This window comes from Melozone crissalis, unplaced genomic scaffold (assembly GCF_028551555.1).
Source record: "Melozone crissalis strain CALT ecotype California unplaced genomic scaffold, PUWL_Pcris_2 ptg000002l_1, whole genome shotgun sequence".
Classification (NCBI taxonomy): domain Eukaryota; kingdom Metazoa; phylum Chordata; class Aves; order Passeriformes; family Passerellidae; genus Melozone; species Melozone crissalis.
This window is the reverse complement of record NW_026535780.1, coordinates 7,251,572-7,272,191: the sequence shown is the minus strand read 5'-3', so window position 1 is coordinate 7,272,191 and position 20,620 is coordinate 7,251,572. Positions and strand designations below refer to the sequence as shown.

General features: G+C 43.4%; 2 protein-coding genes across 2 annotated transcripts in view; one reads left to right on the top strand and one right to left on the bottom strand.

Moving 5' to 3' along the window:
• Positions 1–3,732, top strand: part of CCN4 (cellular communication network factor 4) — a 35,228-nt gene extending 31,496 nt beyond the window's left edge. The window contains exons 3-5 of the mRNA XM_054285980.1: positions 83–340; positions 2,295–2,488; positions 3,356–3,732. Coding sequence (XP_054141955.1) covers positions 83–340; positions 2,295–2,488; positions 3,356–3,655 — 752 coding nt within the window. The 3' untranslated portion in view covers positions 3,656–3,732. The remainder of the gene's footprint in view (positions 1–82; positions 341–2,294; positions 2,489–3,355) is intronic.
• A 9,489-nt stretch (positions 3,733–13,221) lies between these two features.
• The window catches only part of NDRG1 (N-myc downstream regulated 1), a 74,679-nt gene continuing 67,280 nt past the window's right edge, over positions 13,222–20,620 (bottom strand). The window contains exons 13-17 of the mRNA XM_054270362.1: positions 20,050–20,101; positions 19,232–19,279; positions 17,658–17,693; positions 16,303–16,354; positions 13,222–15,155 (exon numbers count right to left, since the gene is read on the bottom strand). Of these exons, the coding sequence (XP_054126337.1) occupies positions 14,890–15,155; positions 16,303–16,354; positions 17,658–17,693; positions 19,232–19,279; positions 20,050–20,101 (454 nt within the window). The 3' untranslated portion in view covers positions 13,222–14,889. The remainder of the gene's footprint in view (positions 15,156–16,302; positions 16,355–17,657; positions 17,694–19,231; positions 19,280–20,049; positions 20,102–20,620) is intronic.

Below are 20,620 nucleotides of genomic sequence, written 5' to 3'. Positions count from 1 at the left end.
AGGAACACATTGTAGCTGTTTGTTGCCAGCATTCTTTTAATGGTGCTCTGTGTGCTTTTCTCTCTTTTTTCTCTCTTTTCAGAGATTGTTGGTGTAGGATGTGTCCTCAATGGAGTGAGGTACAAGAATGGGGAGACATTCCAGCCCAACTGCAAATACAACTGCACCTGCATTAATGGCGCTGTGGGCTGTGTTCCCATGTGCACAAACTCACGTCCTCCACTTGTCTGGTGCCCAAACCCAAAGCTGATTAAGATGACAGGGAAGTGCTGCGAGCAGTGGGTTTGTGATGACTCCAGGAAAATCAGGAAGACATCTCCACGCCACATCTCCTCTGCAGGTATGGTGGGGATGAGGCAGATCTCTCCTTTGCCAAGGCAGATCTCTCCTTTGCCAAGGCAGAGCTCTCCTTTGCCAAGGCAGAGCTCTCCTTTGACATCTAGCAGAGTCTACTAGCAAAGTATCAGTTTGTATTGCCATTCCTGGCAGGTGTCTGACCTTTGTGAGGGAGACACAGCCTCCCACACAGCATGTGCTGAAGGACAGGGCAGGCAAACACCAGTGGAACTCATTCGTAGCAATATGGATTTGGATGCCCTATCTCTGGTGGTGAAGGCCCTGATCTGGTGGGTGCTACCCCTGGCCATGGCAGGGGAGTTCATTGAGATGATCTTTAAGGTCCTTTCCAACCCAAACCATCTCACAATTCCATGAGTGTTATATTCATCAAATATGCTTGTGCAACCATTCTGGAATTCTGTGTGCCCAAGCCCCCTTTGAAGGACATGTCTGCTGGAACTCCGAAGATATCAAAAGTCCTTTTATATTTTTCATATTAATTTTTTCCCTCAGTCTGGACCCTCTGGGAAAGCAAATAGACTCAGTTTAATTTGGGACTGAGGCTTTCTGTCCAGGTTATATTGCTACTGTAGTGCAATTTTAAAGCCCCTGTACATTAGGATAGGACTTAGGAGTCTCAAACTTACACAACACCTTGAAGGCACTTATTGTGTGGAAATTTCACTGTGGGCTGGGCTAAGTTGTCTTTGTGGTGGTACAACTTTTCATCAATTCTGAACTGATGGCAGCATTAAACATTCTGTCCTCACACTCACATTTATAATAATGGTCATGCAACCCACAGCACAGAGGTGCTATCATTTGCCTCAAACATGGTCCCAAATGCTTAAGATGGATTCAACTTGCCATATGTCTTAAATTTATTGTCAAAATGCCCTGTGACACACTGTAGTGATATTAGCCATATTAGCCCCATGTTTTAGATCATCTCACAAAAGCAGAGCTCAAGTAGAGATAGGATTGCTGTAAACAAAGATTTTGGCTCCTTGGTGGGAAGAGCTTTTTCCCAAACCTTGTTCTTTTGTTGCACAAAAAAAAAATAGCCTCAGTCTTCATTTGTGAGGTAAAACCACCAGAGTTTAGCCCTCATTTCTTTGTCCCTGATAGCTCTGAAATGTGGGGTGGGCCCAAATTCAAAATATCTACTACTGAAACTGGCCTTATGTACTCATGGCCTGTGTCCCCAAATGGGCAAAACATAGCTTTGTTTTCCTGGCTTTTCTCCTCTAAGGAGAAGTCTTATAGAAGTCAGAGTAGCATTTATTAAATTTAATATAATAATTAATATAATAATGAATATAACAGCGAGCAAGCTCAATGCAGCACTTTCTATGGACTGTCCTGTGAGCTGTAAAGCAGTGGGGACTTTGGCTGAGGCTGGGACAGAACCATAGCTGGGGTTGTTGGCTGCTTTCAAAACAGAGCCCACCCTTTCTTCAAATGGCTGCTGAGCTCTCTGAGAGCTATTGAAGCTGTTCTTCCTCCCTGTGAAAGGCAGTGGCTGCTTCCCAAGCCCTCTGCCATCCAGCAGAGACTGCTGACCACTTTCTGCTATGGGGAACCAAGTGAATGGGCTCAGAAACAAACCTTCATGGTGAGATCAGATCTCACCCCCTCTCTCCACCCGCTGGCTCAGGCTTCTGTAATTGTTTATATTGTGGCAGCACCTGGGGGTCCCAGACAAGGACCCCCTTGTGTGAGGCTGTGAAGGGGAATAAAGGAATGAGCCCTGGCCCCGAGCGCTCGCAGCGATGGAGAGCCTGACACAAGTAGGTCAGCACAAAGGGGGTGGGATGTTCACAGGAATGCTGGGCCACTTTGCTGTGGTTTAGTTATTTGGGTTAGTGGCCTGAATGTGCAATGAGCTGGGGAGAGGGTGTTTAATATGTAAAGCTGCCCAGGCTGAATGATGTGGGGTTAATCTGTGTCCGCAGCGTACGAGGGAGAGGAAGAAGCCTGGCAGAAGAACTGCATCGTGCACACCTCACCCTGGAGCCCCTGCTCCAAGACCTGTGGGCTGGGCATCTCCACCAGGATCTCCAACGACAACGAGCAGTGCCGGCTCCTGAAGGAGAGCCGCCTGTGCAACATGAGGCCCTGTGAGGTGGATATAACCCAGCACATCAAGGTGGGGGCTGTTCCTTTGTGCACCCCATGGACACTGAGTCAGCCTTTGTTTGGCAGCGTTCAGGCCTCATGAGGCTGCACTTGTACACGGACTTACTGTGCTGCACAGAGTTCCAAAATATGTCCTGCCTGTGTTTGTATGAAAACCTTTCCCTGCGAGTCTCGGCTCCAGCCAAAAGGTCCTTGCAAGGAAAGCCAAGCCAAGCCTGCTGTGCTTGATGCTGGCCCGGACAGCCCTGTGCTCAGCTCACAGAAAAGCAGAGCTGCACGCCTGGTCATGGCTGTGAACTCTCTTGTGCAAGTATATGCACAATATACAACTCTATTGTGCAAGTATATGCACAATATACTCTACAGCTTTTGGGTTCCTCTGTCTAAACATGTAAATCTTTCACACTACCTAGGTCAGGGCTGTAAAACTCTTCCTAATCTACAAATCCCTTTAAACATAGGAATCACAGAATAGAATAATAGAATCCTTAAAGTTGGAAAGGATGTCCAAGATCAGTAAGCCCGACCTTTGACTGAATACCACCATGTTTGATAAACCACACTGCAAAGTGCCATGTCTGTTTTTTGAATACTTCTAGAGATGGTGACTCCATCACTTCCCTGGGCAGCTTTTTCAAATGCTTAACCACTCCTTCAGTGAAGAAATTTTTCCTGATATCCAGCCTAAACCCCTCATGGCACAATTTGAGGCTGTTTCTCTTTGTCCTACCTCTGTTTATCTGGTAGAAGAAGCCGAATCCCCTCCCTTGCCACAGCCTCCTTTCAGGTAGCTGCAAAGAGCAACATGGGTTTTATTTCCTACAAGTCTCAGCACTGAATATTAACCTCTTTGTTTTTATTTTCTTCTCTGATTTAGCCTGGGAAGAAATGCTTGGCTGTCTACAGGGCGAATGAGCCCATGAACTACACCATCTCTGGGTGTGTGAGCAAAAGCCCCTACAGGCCCAAGTACTGTGGGGTCTGCACAGACAACAGGTGCTGCACACCCTACAAGTCCAAGACTATTGAAGTGAGCTTCCAGTGCCCAGATGGAACTGAGTTTTCCTGGAAAATTATGTGGATCAATGCTTGTTTTTGCAACCTGAACTGCAGGAACCCCAACGACATCTTTGCTGACTTGGCTCATTACTATGATTACTCTGAAATCGCTAATTAAATTGGCTGAATGCTGGAATTGACCCTTTGCTCTGATTTTACAGAGGTTTTTAAATAAAAGGAGAATCTTCATCCATTGCCAATGTGCAATTTGTTCTTTTCCTGAGTTAGGATGTTGATGCCTTGAGAGGCTACCTAGAACAGAGGCTAGACAGTGTTAAAGAAATAAAGTATTTATTTAAAGGAATTAAGTATTTATTTATTAAAAAGGCCTTCAAAGAATACACCCTGGGCAGTACAAGAGTCTGGCTGAGGCTACACCCAAGATGGACAACTGGTCATGTGTTTTCACACTTTTAAGTTTTGGTCCATTTACATATTGGGTTAATTGTCCGACTACAGCTTCAGGTTATGAGGTCCCATCCTCCCAGTTTGCTCTCCTCAATTCAATATTGTTTGTACTTTTTGGGCCTGAAGCTGCAGTGGTGTCCTTGGTTCTCAGGCTGGGAAGGATTGTTTTGTCTAATGAAACTGTGAAGAGAACTTGCTAACACTCTACATGAAGTTCAGAGTTATAAACTAATGCACTACAGAATCTGGAAAATATGAAAGCTAAAGCCTAAGGCATCAATGTTAAATCTCTTTGTTTTGTCACACTGTTTTTGATGAGGCCTTGAACAAACAAGATTTTTAATAGATCTTCATCCATTAACAGTAGCCAGAAATTCCTTTATGCACTGATGCTGGGACTTAAATGACAGTTCTCTTGGCACTGTCATTTACTAAGCCAGCAGTTTAATTGCCCATAGGAAAGAACAGTGCACTAGTGTGACAGCAAAAGTATGGCTGTCATTAGCTTAGACATGAGATTCAGACATCCTTACTGTCATTTCTTGAATGTTATTGTCCAAGCTGGAAAACTGATGTAAATGTTTCATATTCAACATTAGACATCAGGATTTGATGGCCTGAGCCTTGCAGCTAAAGTCTAACATCTGTCAGGCTGAGATCAGTCCTAGAATCACCCCTCTGTTATTCTCAGTCAGATTTTACTGCATGGTGAATTTAATGGAAAAACCTAGGGGAAAAAATATTTCTCCTGAAATCTCTGTGTGATGTTTCTGTCTCACTGCAAAGGCTGGGTCCAAGAACTTCTGTGTCCTGCTCTCCTTGGACTCACCTCAATCTCTTGAAGTACCTTGTGACAGGAACATTTTCACAGTTCTCTGAATTCTCTGATATTGAATAGCCTGACTGAACCCAAAACAGCCACTCCAGAGCTCATGTTTCCAGGATCCATCTAATCCACAGGTGATGTATTGCTCCTAGGCTATCTCTGCAGATGAAATGTAGAGAGCCAGATAAGAGGTGAAGGACAAAACCTCTTGCATCCATTTATTCTGGTAGAAATAGAAATTGTGTGGCCTGTGCTTGGGGACCCCCAGCACCTCCTGCTCCCCATGGTGTTACCAGCACACAGGTGCCTCTTCCCACTGCCACCTTGCCAGTGACACAAATCATTGTTTTACATGACTGGGGAAGAGGGAAAAAAACATGTTAAATGAGAAAACAGGTGTTAGGCTTTACATCAGCTCTGAGAATGTGTGGATGCAGAAGGAGAGGCAGCCCTTGGCGTAGCTTCTGGTGCATTCATTCCAGCTGGGCTGATGCTTAGAGTAAACATCAATATAAACATTTTCTACAGAAGTGGTTTCACATGCAAATGTCAGCTAAGAGAAAAAGAAAAACAGCTCTGCCATTACCTTTCCAGGTAAGAAATTTATCAACACTGAAGGATGTTGGAGCCAGTTTTATCTCAAATAAATTTTTAGTACAGCAGTTATGCCCCAGGGCATGTTTGCTGCTGCTTCAGTTGGGAGAGCAGAATTGTGTTTCTGTATGAACAAGAGAAATGTCATATCCACTTCAAAAATCCCTGGTGGCACAGCAGAACTGCTGAGTGACACATGATCTGGGGATCTGACCAGTACAGGGTTGAACTTGGGGTGATGCAGTTATTTTGCTTTACTTTCAGCTGGCAAATTGTCTGTCTTCATCTTGATAACCCAGCAGAAGCTTGATTAGTTTCTGGGAGACATAAATTTTTCTGGCTATGATGAATTAAAATTTCTTGTCAGTGGCCTAAAAATAATACCATCCCTATAAAAAAACAATTAGGAGAAATGTTGTATATCATCAAAAGCTGTTAACACAAATAGTATCTCAATTTGTACACAAGGATTTGGTTCATATATTCTTTATAGACCTAGGTCATTCCTGAATTTAAAGCTTTATTTCTTTTTTGAAACTTCCATGAAATCTCTAGTGGCAGAAAGGAAGGGTGATCCCTGCCAACATGTTCCAATGCAGGTGCAAAGCCCCTCTTCCCTTTGTTTCTCTGGTTTAAGGAACCTGAGGCCACCACATTTTGCAAGATTCAACCTCATGACTGCCTTGGCCTGGATGATGTGACAGCAGAATTGATACCTGACTTATTTACCTCCAGTACAAGACCTCAGCACTTGCAAGAATGAGAATGTTACATTTCAAACTCCATCTCTTGGTAAAAAAAGTTCCATGTGAACACACAAAAAGGAGGCCATGGTCAAGAATTTCACAATGTTTTCCAAAAGGGAAAATGGTGTGAATTAAGAAGTTATAGGGAAGAAATACTAGGAACTCTTTCTCAATCAGTTCCCCAAAATATGACTTAGAACCCTGTGTTCTAATTCTTGCCCATCTTAAAATGCCATATATATGCATGTGTGTATACACATTAAAATAAATAAATAATAAATAAACAATAAAAATAAATAAATATATATACATTTATATGTAGATGGATATACACCTATAAAATATTATGTGAAGTCATCTATATAATATTATATATAAAATCTTATGAAAACATGCCCTTGAATATATATATGTGTTTATTTACCTATATATATTCTTAAAAAGCAGTGCATGTATAATGGGTGTTTATAAGTACATTCAGTCTTTCTCTGTCTTACATGAACACATAAGGAAGCAAGAAAACAGGATCAGATCATGTATGAAAAACTCTGTCCCTTAACTGGCTTGCTCTGCTTGCAATTAGTTAATTCTGTAACCACAGCAATCAAATGCTGCAGTGGCTGTAACACAAGGCTTTCTCTGAGAGATAAAAGAAGCTATTGAGAGCTAATGCATGACCAGCAGCTCCAGTGTGTGTCAGTTTTTAGTGAAGTGAGTGCCTGGAAACCACAGATCCTGCCCAACACACCCAAGATGTTTCTGTCTCCAGCCTGGTTTCCTAAGGAAACTGAGTGTATGCAGCCATACTGTTCATTTGTGTGTCTGTCAGGCAGCCCCTTTGTGCGAAATGTCAAACAAAGCAGGCAGAAGTGTAAAGATCTCAGAAGCCTTGCAATTCCTGCAATAAAACATGAAATCAAGGAGCAGGGTGGGAAGGGGCTGACCACATTGTCCCTGCCAAGGCCGTGCGCACAACACTTCTGCAGTGTGGCACACCCACCCCAGCAGCAGCACAAAAAGGGGTTTTAAACAGATTTGCAGGCTGGAAACAAGTAGCCATGGAGGAGGCAGAGCTGAAGGAATCACAGTGGGGAATAACAGTGGTTATTACACTGCTGTAAAGGAATTTTGTGGGGACATTGGACACAAATCTGTAGGAAACCAAGCGCTGTTAGCTCTACTACTCTGCTTGTGCCACTGGTTGTCTGTCCAGTGGCTCTGAATGGGGAAGAGCATCACTTGTAGCCAATTACCTTGATCTGCAGTCTGTGGTGCATTTGAGATCCTTTGTTTTAGTGAGTGTTTACAAGCAGATTAGCCCTAGGACTGAGGCAACAGTCCAGCTTTAGATTCAGCTCCCTGGCTCCCTCTGTGCCTGGGGAAATCATGTCTCTTTTACAGAGGTACTTTTGTGGTTACTGTTTGAATTCATTGAAGATCTAGATCCCCAAAGGCTTTCATGGATCCATCCCTTTGCTTCATTTTCCCCCAGGATTTCAGAGCCAGAACAAGGCCCTGCTGTTCACTGCCTCCTCCTGCAGGAGCTGATGCTCATTGTACATCTGTGCAATGGGCCCAGGTCTCTGCTGGGGCCTGAAAGTGATGCCACCATCAACAATTATAGCATTGAGGAGGTGCCAGGGTCAGAGCCCTCTGCTGCAATGGGCAAGTGAAAAGCTAAAGAAAGCTTGAGAATGACAGTTTTGCAATCCACTTATGCCAAGAGAGTTTAATGCACATTCAGCTCATGGCTATCATCCTGTTGGTCCTCTAGGCTGGGTCAAGGGTGAAGGGTGGGATTTTGAAGGTCTGGTCATGCTGGTATGAAAGCAGGCATGAAGATGATTAAAACGCCTTTCCATGGAGTGTTGGCTGGAATTTAAAACACCATTTTGGTGTACATGCAACTGGAAACAGAGTGTAGTGCTGTTGCCATGTTTTTGAGGTGTTCACTAGGGTCGTGCTGTGTATATGTAATATTCCAGGAAAACCACAACATTTAGAAAGACTGTGTCATCTTGTAAATGAAACCCTGGGATTTTTTTTTTGTCCCAGCTCTCTTGAAGGAAATTTGAAACAAACAGTTTATTAAATTGATAGAGACAGTGTTCTCACTATCTAGAGGCACACCTCCATACATTTACCTTCTCAAATTGTGACTTTCCAGTTTTAACATTTCTGTAGAGTTATTTCTGTAAGCTTCATATACTGAAATACATGAAAAAATAATGAGAAAACAAGATTTGTTTGGTAGTCTGAGTTACTCCAGCTATATAATACATTACTTGTTTGTAAAGCATCATGGTAAAGATTTTAAGATAGCACATTGCTTCTGTGGCTTAAAGATATTAAATAAGTGGCAAATGGTTAATGAGTCTGTGACTGGAACCTCATTAAGAAGTTTAGGCAAGCAAATGAAGGTGAAATATATCTGTGACTGACATTTCCTTTTCCCTTCTTCTTGCCTGGCCAATGTCCAAGTGGGCATTTGCAATCTGTGACAAAGCTGGGAACTGGAGGACACAGAAAAGTAAAGAGCCTGCACTGTAATGTGGTAAAAAAAATTGGTCTGAGAGCATTTCCCTAATTTTGAATATTTTGGCAGATTGGAAAATCCAGTTGTTTCCCAATTTACATTTCTTTGCTGGTCTGTTTCTGGCTCAACATTTGGGGTTTTTTTCTGCAACACTCTTATTGGACTTGGGACAGAGGTCAAGAGTATTTGAGCAAAGTGGAGTATATTACACAATCTGCTTAAGCATGTCTTCATTATCAGCACTCTTGAAAAGTTGCAGGAGCAACCTGTTTCCAAAAGCCATACACACTGAAATTGTTCAAACAAGGTTATTAAAGACAGGGGGAAAAGCATTTAAATTAATTACAAAACACTAATTTGTATCCCTCCATTTATATACCTCCAGAGCTAACTCCAGTAAGGATTCTACCTTCTATTTCTAGAAATAAATATCTGTAGTGTTTTCCAACAAATCAAGATTGCCTTCCAGCCTGAAGTACGTTATTTGCCTTCATATGAACATAAACACTTTGAGTGGCCTCCTGTCTTGGACTGAGGTTGGTTGGTTGGGCTTGTTTATGGCAAGAAAGCACATTCTCCTCATTCTCCCCATTCTCCCCAGCCTTCTCCTCCAGTGTGCCTTTTTATACTTTTTCTTTTTTTTAATATATTTTCTTCCCCCAAGAAGGGCAGTCCTCTACATTTTTAAGCATTTTCCAGCCAACTGTGCCTCTGGCAATGGCTTTCCACAAAGGTACCATATTTCCCTGCTGTCTCTACAGGCACCAGAAGTCCCATCTGGCCTCTGCAACCTCTGCTCACCCATGTGGCAGCTGCCCAGCACACAATCCTGCATGAAGGGCTTCCTGGCTGCTTTCACTAGTCTGAGAATGCCATCATTTCCTCAGTATTTGCACTTTCCAAATGAAGTGCTGACCCTTTGTGAGGCTCTGCTTCTGTAGGATCTCCTCTGCCCCAAACAAACACTCGTGAACAGCAGAGAGGGAATGGCCACAGGATCAGATCAACATTTAATATTGGCAGCTAGTGATAAAGAACTAAGATTTTTTTTATTTGGCCATATTATCACTAAAAATAAATGAAACCATGTTGCAGTCATTCAGTAAATGACAATTTCCTAGCTGGAGAGATCTGTGTGGGTCTGAGGCCCAGCAGGTTGGTGGGACAATGTGCACCTCACTGTTGCAGACATCTTTTATGAAAAATCCTTTCCTTAGGATTTTTCCTCCTGAGAAGCTGAGAGGCCTCAGGAACAAAATGTAAACAATGATTATCTGCTGCTGCGGAATGCAACAGGTGCATCTGTGATTGGCCCATGTTGGGTGTTTCTAATCAATGGCCAATCACAGTCAGCTGGCTCGGACAGAGAGCCAAGCCCCAAACCTTTGTCATCATTCTTTGCTATTCTATTCTTAGCTAGCCTTCCGATTAAATCCTTTCTTCTATTCTTTTAGTATAGTTTTAATGTAATATATATCATAAAATAATAAATCAAACCTTCTGAAACATGGAGTCAGATCCTTGTCTCTTCCCTCATCCAAGAACCCTTGTGAACACGGTCACACCTCACTGCTGTGTGTGGGGCTGGATGGCACCTTTGCATGGGGTGGGCTTGCCAAACCCTACAAGCAGATTGGCTGTTCTCTGTGCCAATGCCAGCTCCCAAGTGTGGGGCAGAGCCACAGCTCAGCAGCCCCATCCTCCCTGCCCATCATGTGCTGAGCCTCGTGGGGACTTGTGCACACACAGAGGTACATGCACACACAGAGCCAGGGCATGAAAAGCCCAGGCTGGTGGTGTGTCCTGCTCTATTCCAAGTGCCCTGGCTCAAACAGGCTTTGCCTGGAGCTGCCCCAGCCCTTCCTCAGTGCTGCTGCCCAGCAAACAGCCCTGCCCTCCCCCAGCCCCTCCACACACTGACCTTGGCCTGAATCCCATAATCCACTCCAGCCACAGCAATTGCAGAGAGTGGCAGGTCACCCAGGGATAGTTCCTGCAGCTCTGCTGCAGGTCACAGCCCACTATGGTGCAGCTGCTTGTGAAGGAAAACTGCCTGCCATCCCCTTTGCCAGCCCTTGGGCTCTTTCCCATGCCCAGGGGTGTCTGCATGCAGTGTTTGATGCACATCCCAAAGCATGTAGGGGTCCATGGGATGTGGGGCTGCCTCTTTAATAACATCAAAACAATGACTCTCCTCCAGCCCATAGGAGCGCTGGGTAAGCAAATGATCCCCACACCGAGCTGCAGAGAACAGACACTGAACTGTCTGGCAGTTGCAATCAGAAGCCTTTTTTTTTCCTTTTTCTTCCCCCCTAACACTGGTCAGCAGCTGTGTTGTTTATAAAATGAATGGAGCCCTTAATGAAGCAATAGATAGAAACAGTGAGAGGCTGTGTCTGTCTGTTACAAAGGGCTGAGGGGGAAGGGTTGAGCTCTTAAAATACCCTGACATCCTTTCTGTCACTTATTTAAACATTAGGCATATCAGTGATAAGCTACCACCATAAAGTCTATATTTGGCTCAGTGGAAATGCTAAATCCACACATCAAACCAGCTGTTTACATAGACAGGGAGAGGTTTCTGTGCCTGTGAATGTAAAATAGTGCAAAACAGTGCAAAGAAAAAGAAGAAGCAGACAGCATGTGGGAAGGGAGAGGGCCAAGCTGCAAGCACCACTGCTCAGTGTGTTGCATTGGTGGATGCAACAGACCCCATTACAGGTACATGGAGGAATGCAGCAGATACTCTGCCCAAGATGCAAAAGCAGACAGGGAGAGGATTCCAGCCCTAGGGAGGAAAAATAAGCAGCTTTGCCATAAACAGTTTTCACTCCAGCTCAGCCCATCCCTCACAACACATGACATTAATCATAAACCTCAGAAACACATCTAGGTTAAAGTTTCCAGCTGTTCAGTCAATGGAGACTTTTAAAGAGGAAAGCAGCAGCATCCTTCAGCACAAAAGTCCTGCTGCCACCACATGGGATTGGCACATTCCCTCCCACTCCCCCTCTGCAAGGACAGGGAGGGGCAAGGATAGCATGAAGTTTAGCCAGATTTTTATACAGTAGATGCAAGGCCTAGGCAGAAGTGGAAATAACTTGGATTTCAGCAATGACATCCTTTCTATTAGTGATTTTGAAGTGTACCACTGCAGCAAAGATTTGGCATTGAGATACACTCATGCAACCAAGCCTCATGGTCCTTGGGAGCCCATCCTGTTTTTTTACTTTATAGCCCCAAAAGCACTGTGAGGAGTGAACTGGATATTTTCTGGAAACCTCCTGTCACCCGGTCAGAATTTCCTCTATGCCACAGTAGCTCCCTGGTGGCCATTCACACATGGAAAAAAGTGAGACCCTAGCTCCATTTTTCCAGGTTAATGACCCTGCAATATCCAGGCTATTTTTGTCTCCAACAATAATGCAGAAGTCAGTACTTGCAGGTTTGGGAAGGGTTTTTATAAAAATTTCTGATAAATCTGCAAGCCACTTGCATCTCTTCAGTTACAACACAAGCTAAAGATGCCAGGAGAGCAGCACTGCAGGGAAAGAGGAGTCATAACTCCTTGTAAAAGGTGAGACACCACTCCCCTGTGCTGCCCTCCAGCTTTTATGCACAGGAACACAGTGTTCTCTGCCAAATGAACACTCTGATGGCAAAGCTGACATTTGTAGTGATCCTAGCAACTCCTTGCAGCTCAGAAGTGCTTGCAGATCCCTTTGTGCTGCAATAAGACTTGGATGCATTCCTCCCCATTAAAGCAAAATAAACTGCCTGGGCTTGACAGGCACACCATGGTGTCCTTGTGGGAGGAATGATTAGCCATTCCCAGAAAAGCTCAGCAAAGAACCCAACTTTGCCCCTCTTTTGTAAGATGAGCTGGCACAGGTTGCTGCTGTTTTCACTGGCACTGGCTGTCAAGCCCTTTGCTGGTATCAGTCCAGTCCTGACTGCTGAATCATCACATCCAGTAGAGCCTTGGCTCAGACATGACAAATATTTGCTTTTGCATCTTCCTATCACAGGATTTTTTTTGAGCTACAGGAGGAATGAGCAGCCCAAAATAGTCCCTGCAAAGTCATCAAAGCACCTGTCTCTGAAAACTCCAGTATGTTAAGTAAGTCACTGGGTTAATCTTTACTTTCCTGAAGTTACATTCTTGTAAGAGCTCCAAAAAGAACCACCTTCAGAAAATCCAAGTGGCATCTGCAATTTCAGTCAGGAGGCCTGAATAACTCCAGATATGCATGGGGAAATCATCACATCAATGGATTTAGAGATCAGAAAGGATGCAAGGAGGGTGGCACCACCTCCAGTGAGGAAGTCACACCCCAGATCTGTGCACTAGACACTACTTTAGCCAGGGAGACAGAAAGAAGTTCAAACAGCAAATAGTACTCTATATCATGGCTCAATATTTTGCTGTATTTCTATATCCTTTAGTACTAAAATAGTCAGCAACAAAGTTGAAGAAGTGTGTGCTGTTTTCTTAGAATAGTAGGCTGGAGGAGGGAAAGCTCTAAGTACAAAAGCAGGGAATGACAGATCTGAGTAAAATCAGAAAGACTTCATTGATACAAAGGGATGACAAGAATATATTTGGACTAAAAAAGATTATTGTGCTCCTGGTAAAATATGAAGACACCAGACATTGCAAAGTTACAAATTTATTTGTTTTGAAATAAATACAAATACTTCATTAAGAAACTTTTCTTGATAGACTTTACACAATAGCTTTATTCTTTCTGGAAATAGTCTGTTCTTCCCACAAAATGTTATGGATATTCTACACAAGAGCTGAAGTTAGTCAATATAACGTAACCTAGATGGTGTTCTCCTGAACAAGCAATCCCAAAGTATTAACATTTGCTATTTAACTGCTCAGCATTTGAGCTTTTTGTCTGTGTGAGGACTGCAATTCAGCAGGTATGCACTGGAGCTGTGGAAATCCTGTCCCACTAGCTATGGAAGGACAAACTTAAGAACTCCCAACTGTGACATTCTGAGTGGCAGAAAGGTACCAAGCCACTAGCTTCAAAGAAAGCAACTCAAGGAGGCTATGCAAAGATGCAGAACCAGCCAATCATGACATTTACAAAGTCATTAGACACTGCATTCCAGACATGCAGTGTTGCTGCTCCACCACTTCATGGAATACACTTCTCAGCACCAGTGAAATCTCCTCAGTTTCAAATCTAGTAATTAGTGGCAGTTGAATGTACAGTATCTAATTACATGCCCATCCCACAGTTATTCATCTCTCCTGACAAAGAACAGCTGGATCTGTCTTTGCTTACAGAATTCCAAATTTATGACAATTGTGCTGGACACAAAAAAACTTGAGCTGCAAAGATAAGAAGCTTTCTGAAGGAAACACCAAGCTGTTTCTGCTTAGCTGGCATGTACAGCTACCCTACTTGTTACAACTACACCAACTTCTGCAGTTTGGTAAACCCTTTGGCCCAAGTTCCCAAACAGGAAATCCTACCTTGCTTACCAAATTTAAATCCTGTCCTCATTTGGCTAAGCAGGTTTTAGGGTCTAGGAGGGGGGAAGGAAGGAAGACTGGAACTAAATCTCAAGAAAGTGAAATGAAAAGCCTTAAAGATTTAGTTCATCTCAAAGTCACATTAAAATTGCCTATTTTAGTAGTATATTATTGTACATAGGAAAACAGGCTTGAATACTAATGAATTAGAAGGCCTATAAATGCACGATACGTTAACTTCTCTATCATTTGAAGTCAAGCTATATACAATGAATTCAACTCCAGCTTCAACATGAGGCCATAACACATTTGTTTCATTTCCTTTGCTTAAAGTCATCCTTAACAGTTATTTTTTTCTCCCCCGATTTGAAACTCATCTCAAATTGTGCCAGTTTACTTCAAGAGAAGAAGAGATAAAATAAAGGGGCTTGTAACAGCTTTGATTTTAAAGGAGGGTATTGAGCAATTCTGGTTTGACTCTGAAGTGTTTACAACCACATCAGCTTTTGGCAAGTATCCTTTAGAATTTGGCATCCACTGAAGGAGGGCACAATAGCAGCAGCTGTCTGAGACACAAGAATAACGATAGAGCAAATGAGATGCTTCTTTTCTTTGGTCCCTCTCAGACCCTGGTGAACAGAGTTCATCCTACAGAATAGCTAGAGATTAATACCAGTTATGTTTTTGCGATACACAGGGGGCATCCATCACTTTTTCACACTGTGACCAGTTTTGAACCTCCCAGAGCCGTCTAACAGGACACTTCCATGGACTTGGGGCTCGATTGTTCCGCGTTGCTGGCCGAGTTGGGCGTCAGCTCGATCCGCGTGTCCGTGTGGGAGCGGTTCCTGGAGCCGTCCCCGGTGTGGGAGCGGCTCCGCGTTCCCTCCCCGGTGTGGGAGCGGCTCCTGGTGCCTTCCCCGGTGTGGGAGCGGCTCCTCTGTCCGTCCAAGGAGGTGACGCTGGAGCCAGAGGCCGTGCGGGACCGCATCAGCCTGGTCATGCTGGCAGAGGGCACTGCAAGGAGAGCCTTCCATTAATGCCCTTCATTAATGCCTCGCTGCATGGACATGGAAAAATGCCCTTGCCTGTCACAGACATATTTGCTGAAAAATCCTTTCCTTAGGATTTTTCCTCCTGAGAAGCTGAGAGGCCTCAGAAATGAAATGTCAGCAATGATTATCTGCTGCTGTGGAATGCAACAGGTGCACCTTTGACTGGTCTCATGTGGTTGTTTATAATTAATGGCCAATCACAATCCAGCTGTCTCAGACTTTCTGGTCAGTCACAAGATTTTATTATCATTCCTTTCTAGCCTTCTGATGATGTCCTTTCTTCTATTCTTTTAGTATAATTTTTCTTTTCTTTTGATATAATACATATCATAAAATAATAAATCAGCCTTCTGAAACACAGAGTCAAGATTCTCATCTCTCCCCTCATCCTGGGACCCCTGTGAACACCACCACACTTGCCTTCCCCCTTGGCCTTAACCACCCTTGGAGGAGCCTTCATGGTGGAATAGATACTTTCAGGGTACCCTCACATGCTCCCCTGCTCCAGGCATGTGGTTAAGGAGACCAAATCACTACAGTGGAATCAGTGGCCAGGGCTGAGAGATTCAAGAAACTTTAGGGCACATTGCTGTGGCTGCAAGAATCCAGAGGGAAACTGAAGAGACTCATCAGCCCTCCCATTACTTTCCAGTATTCAGCCTCTGCTGGCAGCCCAGGCTCACAGTGCATCCTCACAGCAGCTGTCTGAGGCAAATATGTGGAAAAAAAACCAGCTACAACTCAAAGAAGTTTAAATGAGGTTTTAAACCTCATTTGAAACCAATGAGGTTTTAAATGCTGTGTGCAGTAGATGAACCTCATCCTTTGATGCCACGAGGGGACACTGTTACAAATAGTCAACCTTAACAACATTGAGATGAAGTAAAAGAGGTATTTGTGGGTATAAGCTGTTTACAAAGCTCTCTACTATTTAATAACATCACTTGGTCTGAAAACCTTTTGCCCAGATACAGCATGTGTTTTTTCCCCTTGAAAATGCATTTCCAAAAGGAAAAGAGTGACACATCTGGGATCAGAGACTTCTGGGTGCTTAAATACCCAATTAACTTCAGTAGCAAGATCAGCCATTCAATAAAACCAATACTTACTGTATCCCATTCCCTGAACAAAGTATTTGAAAGCTTCAGCAAGCTTGGCAGGCTGCAAAAGAGAGGCAGAGTTATCGTAGGCAGTGGTCAGTAGGTTATATTACAATGTTACATATGCCACAGATGCCCTATTTTAACAGGGACATATTAACTATTATCAGGGTTCTACTGACTGCATGAAAACTTCATTTATAAGAAAATTCCATCCTTCCCCTCCCTAGTCATCCCCCCATTATTTTACAAAATGGATACATGCATTTGAGATCCCGGGAACACAAATGGTCTAAACCTGGCTTAAAATTTGACTTGTGCAGTTTCTGAGGCAGGTGAACCAAAGTAAAACAACTGTCCTCACAAAATGTACAGGGCAGTTCATACAGGACTGGTAATTGAGTAATTCCTATCAGCAGAGAACAAATTCAGCTATTCAGAGCTGATAGTTATGTGTACAGGGCTAGAAAGCTCACCAGGCATACACCAGCACAACTGCCCACAACCAAAATTCTTGCAATGAGGCACTCCCTGTTCTTTGCTAACAGTGGCCACATCAGCTTTACAGTCTCAGTTATTTCACATGAAAATATTTTTTGCATAATTCTCTGAAACACTGCAAAGAATGGACTCCCTATAACAGAAGCAATGCACATACTACCATGTGGCTTTTAAAAAACCTTTTCCCAGTTCCTACTGTTGGAGCACACACTGCCTGTATAGGGATTCAGCTGCAGGCAATTACAAATTTAGCTTTTCCTGAAGTTCACAAACACCACTTTATATTTCTTAGAAATCTGTTTAAATGTTAGATCACATTCCAAAGCTGATTTACAAATCAGCTCTTTAAGTGAAGCAACACAAGGGCATAGGTAAACTTTAACTTTGCCAGCCTGGCTTTATTAGCAGCTTGGAACTTATGCCTAAATGTGTTCTAGAAACTCCAGTTCATCCACAGTCAAGCTGAGCCAGTGTCTGCAATACCCTAGCATTGTTATTTCCTGTCTTCCACTTTCCTGATATATTCTATAAATAGTCCAAGTAAGAATGTTGTTAAAATGTCAGTGGTTAAAGCCTTAATCTCCATTATCTTAGTAAATAGGCATAAAATAATACCTCTGCATTCCCACCTCAGTTCTTTACTTGGTTACAACTATCAGTGAAAATAATATCCCCTCCCAATGTTAATTTTGTGCTTCATTGCTCTTTAAAGAAAAAAGAAAGCTCAGAGGACCAACTGACATCATTATTCATGAAATCATAACCATCCTTTTGGCTGACATTTGGGAACAGCAAGTACCCTACAGGAAAACACCCATTTGTTGCAGAACATGATTAGTAGGATTTCCGACAGCAAATCCTACCTGGGAAACTTGGGGGAGCCCACCACAGTCAGCCATCTGAAATGGGATGAGAACAGCCAGTTAGAGTAATGCCAGAGGAACTCAGTTGTGCTCAGGATATATTGAAATGACCTTTTCAGCTATCTGGCAGAAAAACACTTCCTTTTGTTGTGTGAGTAACATACACGTGGATGAATGCATCAAAGCAAGCTGTTAAATGTTTAAAAAGCTACCACTGCACCCCAGAAAACCACAAAGGCTCTTGATGCTCAGGGAAAGCATCAGCTGGAGCTACAAATGCTTTTTGCTGGGCAGCAGTTACCAGTTTCTTAGAAACCAACCTATTAGTCCTGCTTGCAAGCTCAGCTCTGAATTCCAATAACATGACTGTGTATTGACCTGGATGACAAACAGGGTAGGGAAAACAAACACCTAAAGCTCAGACGCGAGAGAAAAAAGGGGAAAAATTATTTGCTGAGATTGCTGATGGCAAGCATCAGCCTGACTTGCCAAGGGAAGCAGGGAAAGCCAAATGAGAAAAGCTATCTTGAGTGCATGAAATATTTTTGGAGCATTTCATTTTTCCTGCCACTCCACCCCTCAAAGTCAACCCAACAAAAACAGCCCTGTTCCAAGGAACACTACAAGCTGAAAACAGTAGAGTTGTAAATTACAGGAAACCCCAAATCCTATCTAGGATTAGTTAGCAGAAAAACAGGCCTGCAGCAGGATCTGGCCTCAGGCATATCCCTGGACTAAGCAAAGGCTGGCCACTGATACAAAGACTGAGACAGTGTCAGATTTTAGGGTGATTGCCACACCCACATTATAGGGCAGCAGAATAACTCTTCAATGTTAGGAGGAAAAAAAATTAAATATTTTTTATTTATTATAATTTTCACTGACTAGCTCACTAAAGAGAGATGCAGTAGAAACTGTTGGCAAAGCATGACCAAACTTGTTTCACTGTTTGCATGCTATTACTTCATCATTACTTCATTACAAGCTGAAGATTGCACTCATACTCTGAATGCCAAATATCAGCCAAAGCCTTTCCATGATGATCTGCTGTTTTTAAGTGCATTTTTTCAATTTTTCTGGAAATTAGCAGTAAGATGTCCTAGACTGTATTCTCATAAAAGGCAGGTTGACCAAACTGTGGCTGATAGATTAGTTGTTGATTCACCTGACACTGCTGTTGAGAGGCAAGCACAGGAACAGAATGAACTGGTTTGCACTCCTACTCTGCTCACAGCTTTTCAAATCTTTCAAAATATCTCAAAATCATCTTTGCCAGCTCTAGTCAAAGTCATTATGGGTATGTGAAATACTGAACATTTCAACTCTCATCTCTACTATTCTAAAATGGAGGAGCTGTGAAATTCCTTGCTGTAATTCTGACACGAAGCCCCTAGTCTTGTTTATCCCACTAAAATACTCTCACCCTGAAGGAACTGTGTTTTTAAATCAGAACTGGCTTCTCACTGTATTATCAGTATTGCAACACATCACTCTAGTTCTGCTTTTTTTAGCTAATCCAACTGGTTTTATGTGAGAGGAATGTTTATTTTGAAAAGCACAGTTTTTGTTATTACCTTCAGAAGTGTGGTCCTTGTTGGGTCCAGCTTTGAGTTGCATTCAACCTATAGAAAAGAAAAGCAGCATAAGGCATTGCACACAAGATTTTAGGTATGAACTCTTATATGAAAACAGATCCAACACCTTGTTTTCTGGCTTAATTCAGACTAAACTGAGTGTCTTATGATTCTGTGTGAAGACTCTGTGTATACATGTACACATCTCTAAACCCAAGTAAGTCAGCTCACATTTTTAACTGCATTTTCTCCACGTTACAAACCCGTACTTGGGAACTGGAGACTTTCTTTTCCCATCTGTTTCTGGGACTTCAATGGCAACAAGTGTTGTTTATCTTGTGATTTGGGGTCATCTGGTAGCGTCCCAAATGGTGAGTAGCCATGTGGCCACGGGCCAGCAGACTGGGCATGCCCATTAATGCACAACATTTGAAGTCATCCAGTCATCTGGGGAGAGTTATAATGGTCAAAAAGAACCTCTTCCCTTGCAGAGTGACCCAGGGCACAGCGCCAGCACCACACAGCAAGTTAAAATACCAGCAGCAGATTCCTCTCCAAAGGAAAATATTTGCGGTTCACTGCAACTGCTGTGGTGATTGTTCCTAACATGGTAGCTATTAAATAATAGTGCACAGGCAGAAGGGACAAACAGCATGGAATTAATGGCAGCTCTCCTGCGGTCTGGAAGAGGAGAGCCATTGGGCTGGACTGAGAGCCAGCAGGGCTGCAGGGTGGCAGGGGCTCTGCTGGCCTCCTGCTGCCCCTTGGCTCACCCACCCATCCCCAGCAGGGTGACAAAGAGGGCTCGAGGTACCCACCACAGCATCCACTGCTGGGGAGCTGTCACCGACCACCAGGAGGACAGGACACCTGCAAAGAAGCACACATGAGAGGTGTTATCTCTGCCACCCAGCCCAGACTTGCCCTGAGCTGTATTTTGTGTCTTTGGAAGGGTGGGACAGTGAAGAGTGTGGAAATGATTTGGTTTGTATTCCAGGCACCTTAAAGATACATCAAGTCCTGCATTGGCTGCAGATCTAGTGACATGCTCTGATTCCCTGCCTGAGAACCTGTTCTCTTCCTCAGCTGGCAGCAAACCAGCCCTTGCCAGTGCTCTTATTCCTTCCTTGCTTTATAAGAAATTGAATGTGAGTATCTGCATCAAAGCCTCCTGCCTACCACCCCCCAGACCCTGAGCTCCAACTTTTGGTTCTGTCCATCCAATTCTAAACAGATTGTCAGAGGAACAGAGTGCCCTGTGTATAACCATCAGCAGCTGAGCTAGGAAGGACTTCACAACTTATATTGCACAAGTTGGAGCATAAGCAAAAGCCAGATGATTTATCAGTCATTCTCACTCCTGCTTTGTCTTCCTGGGAGTTTTTGTTG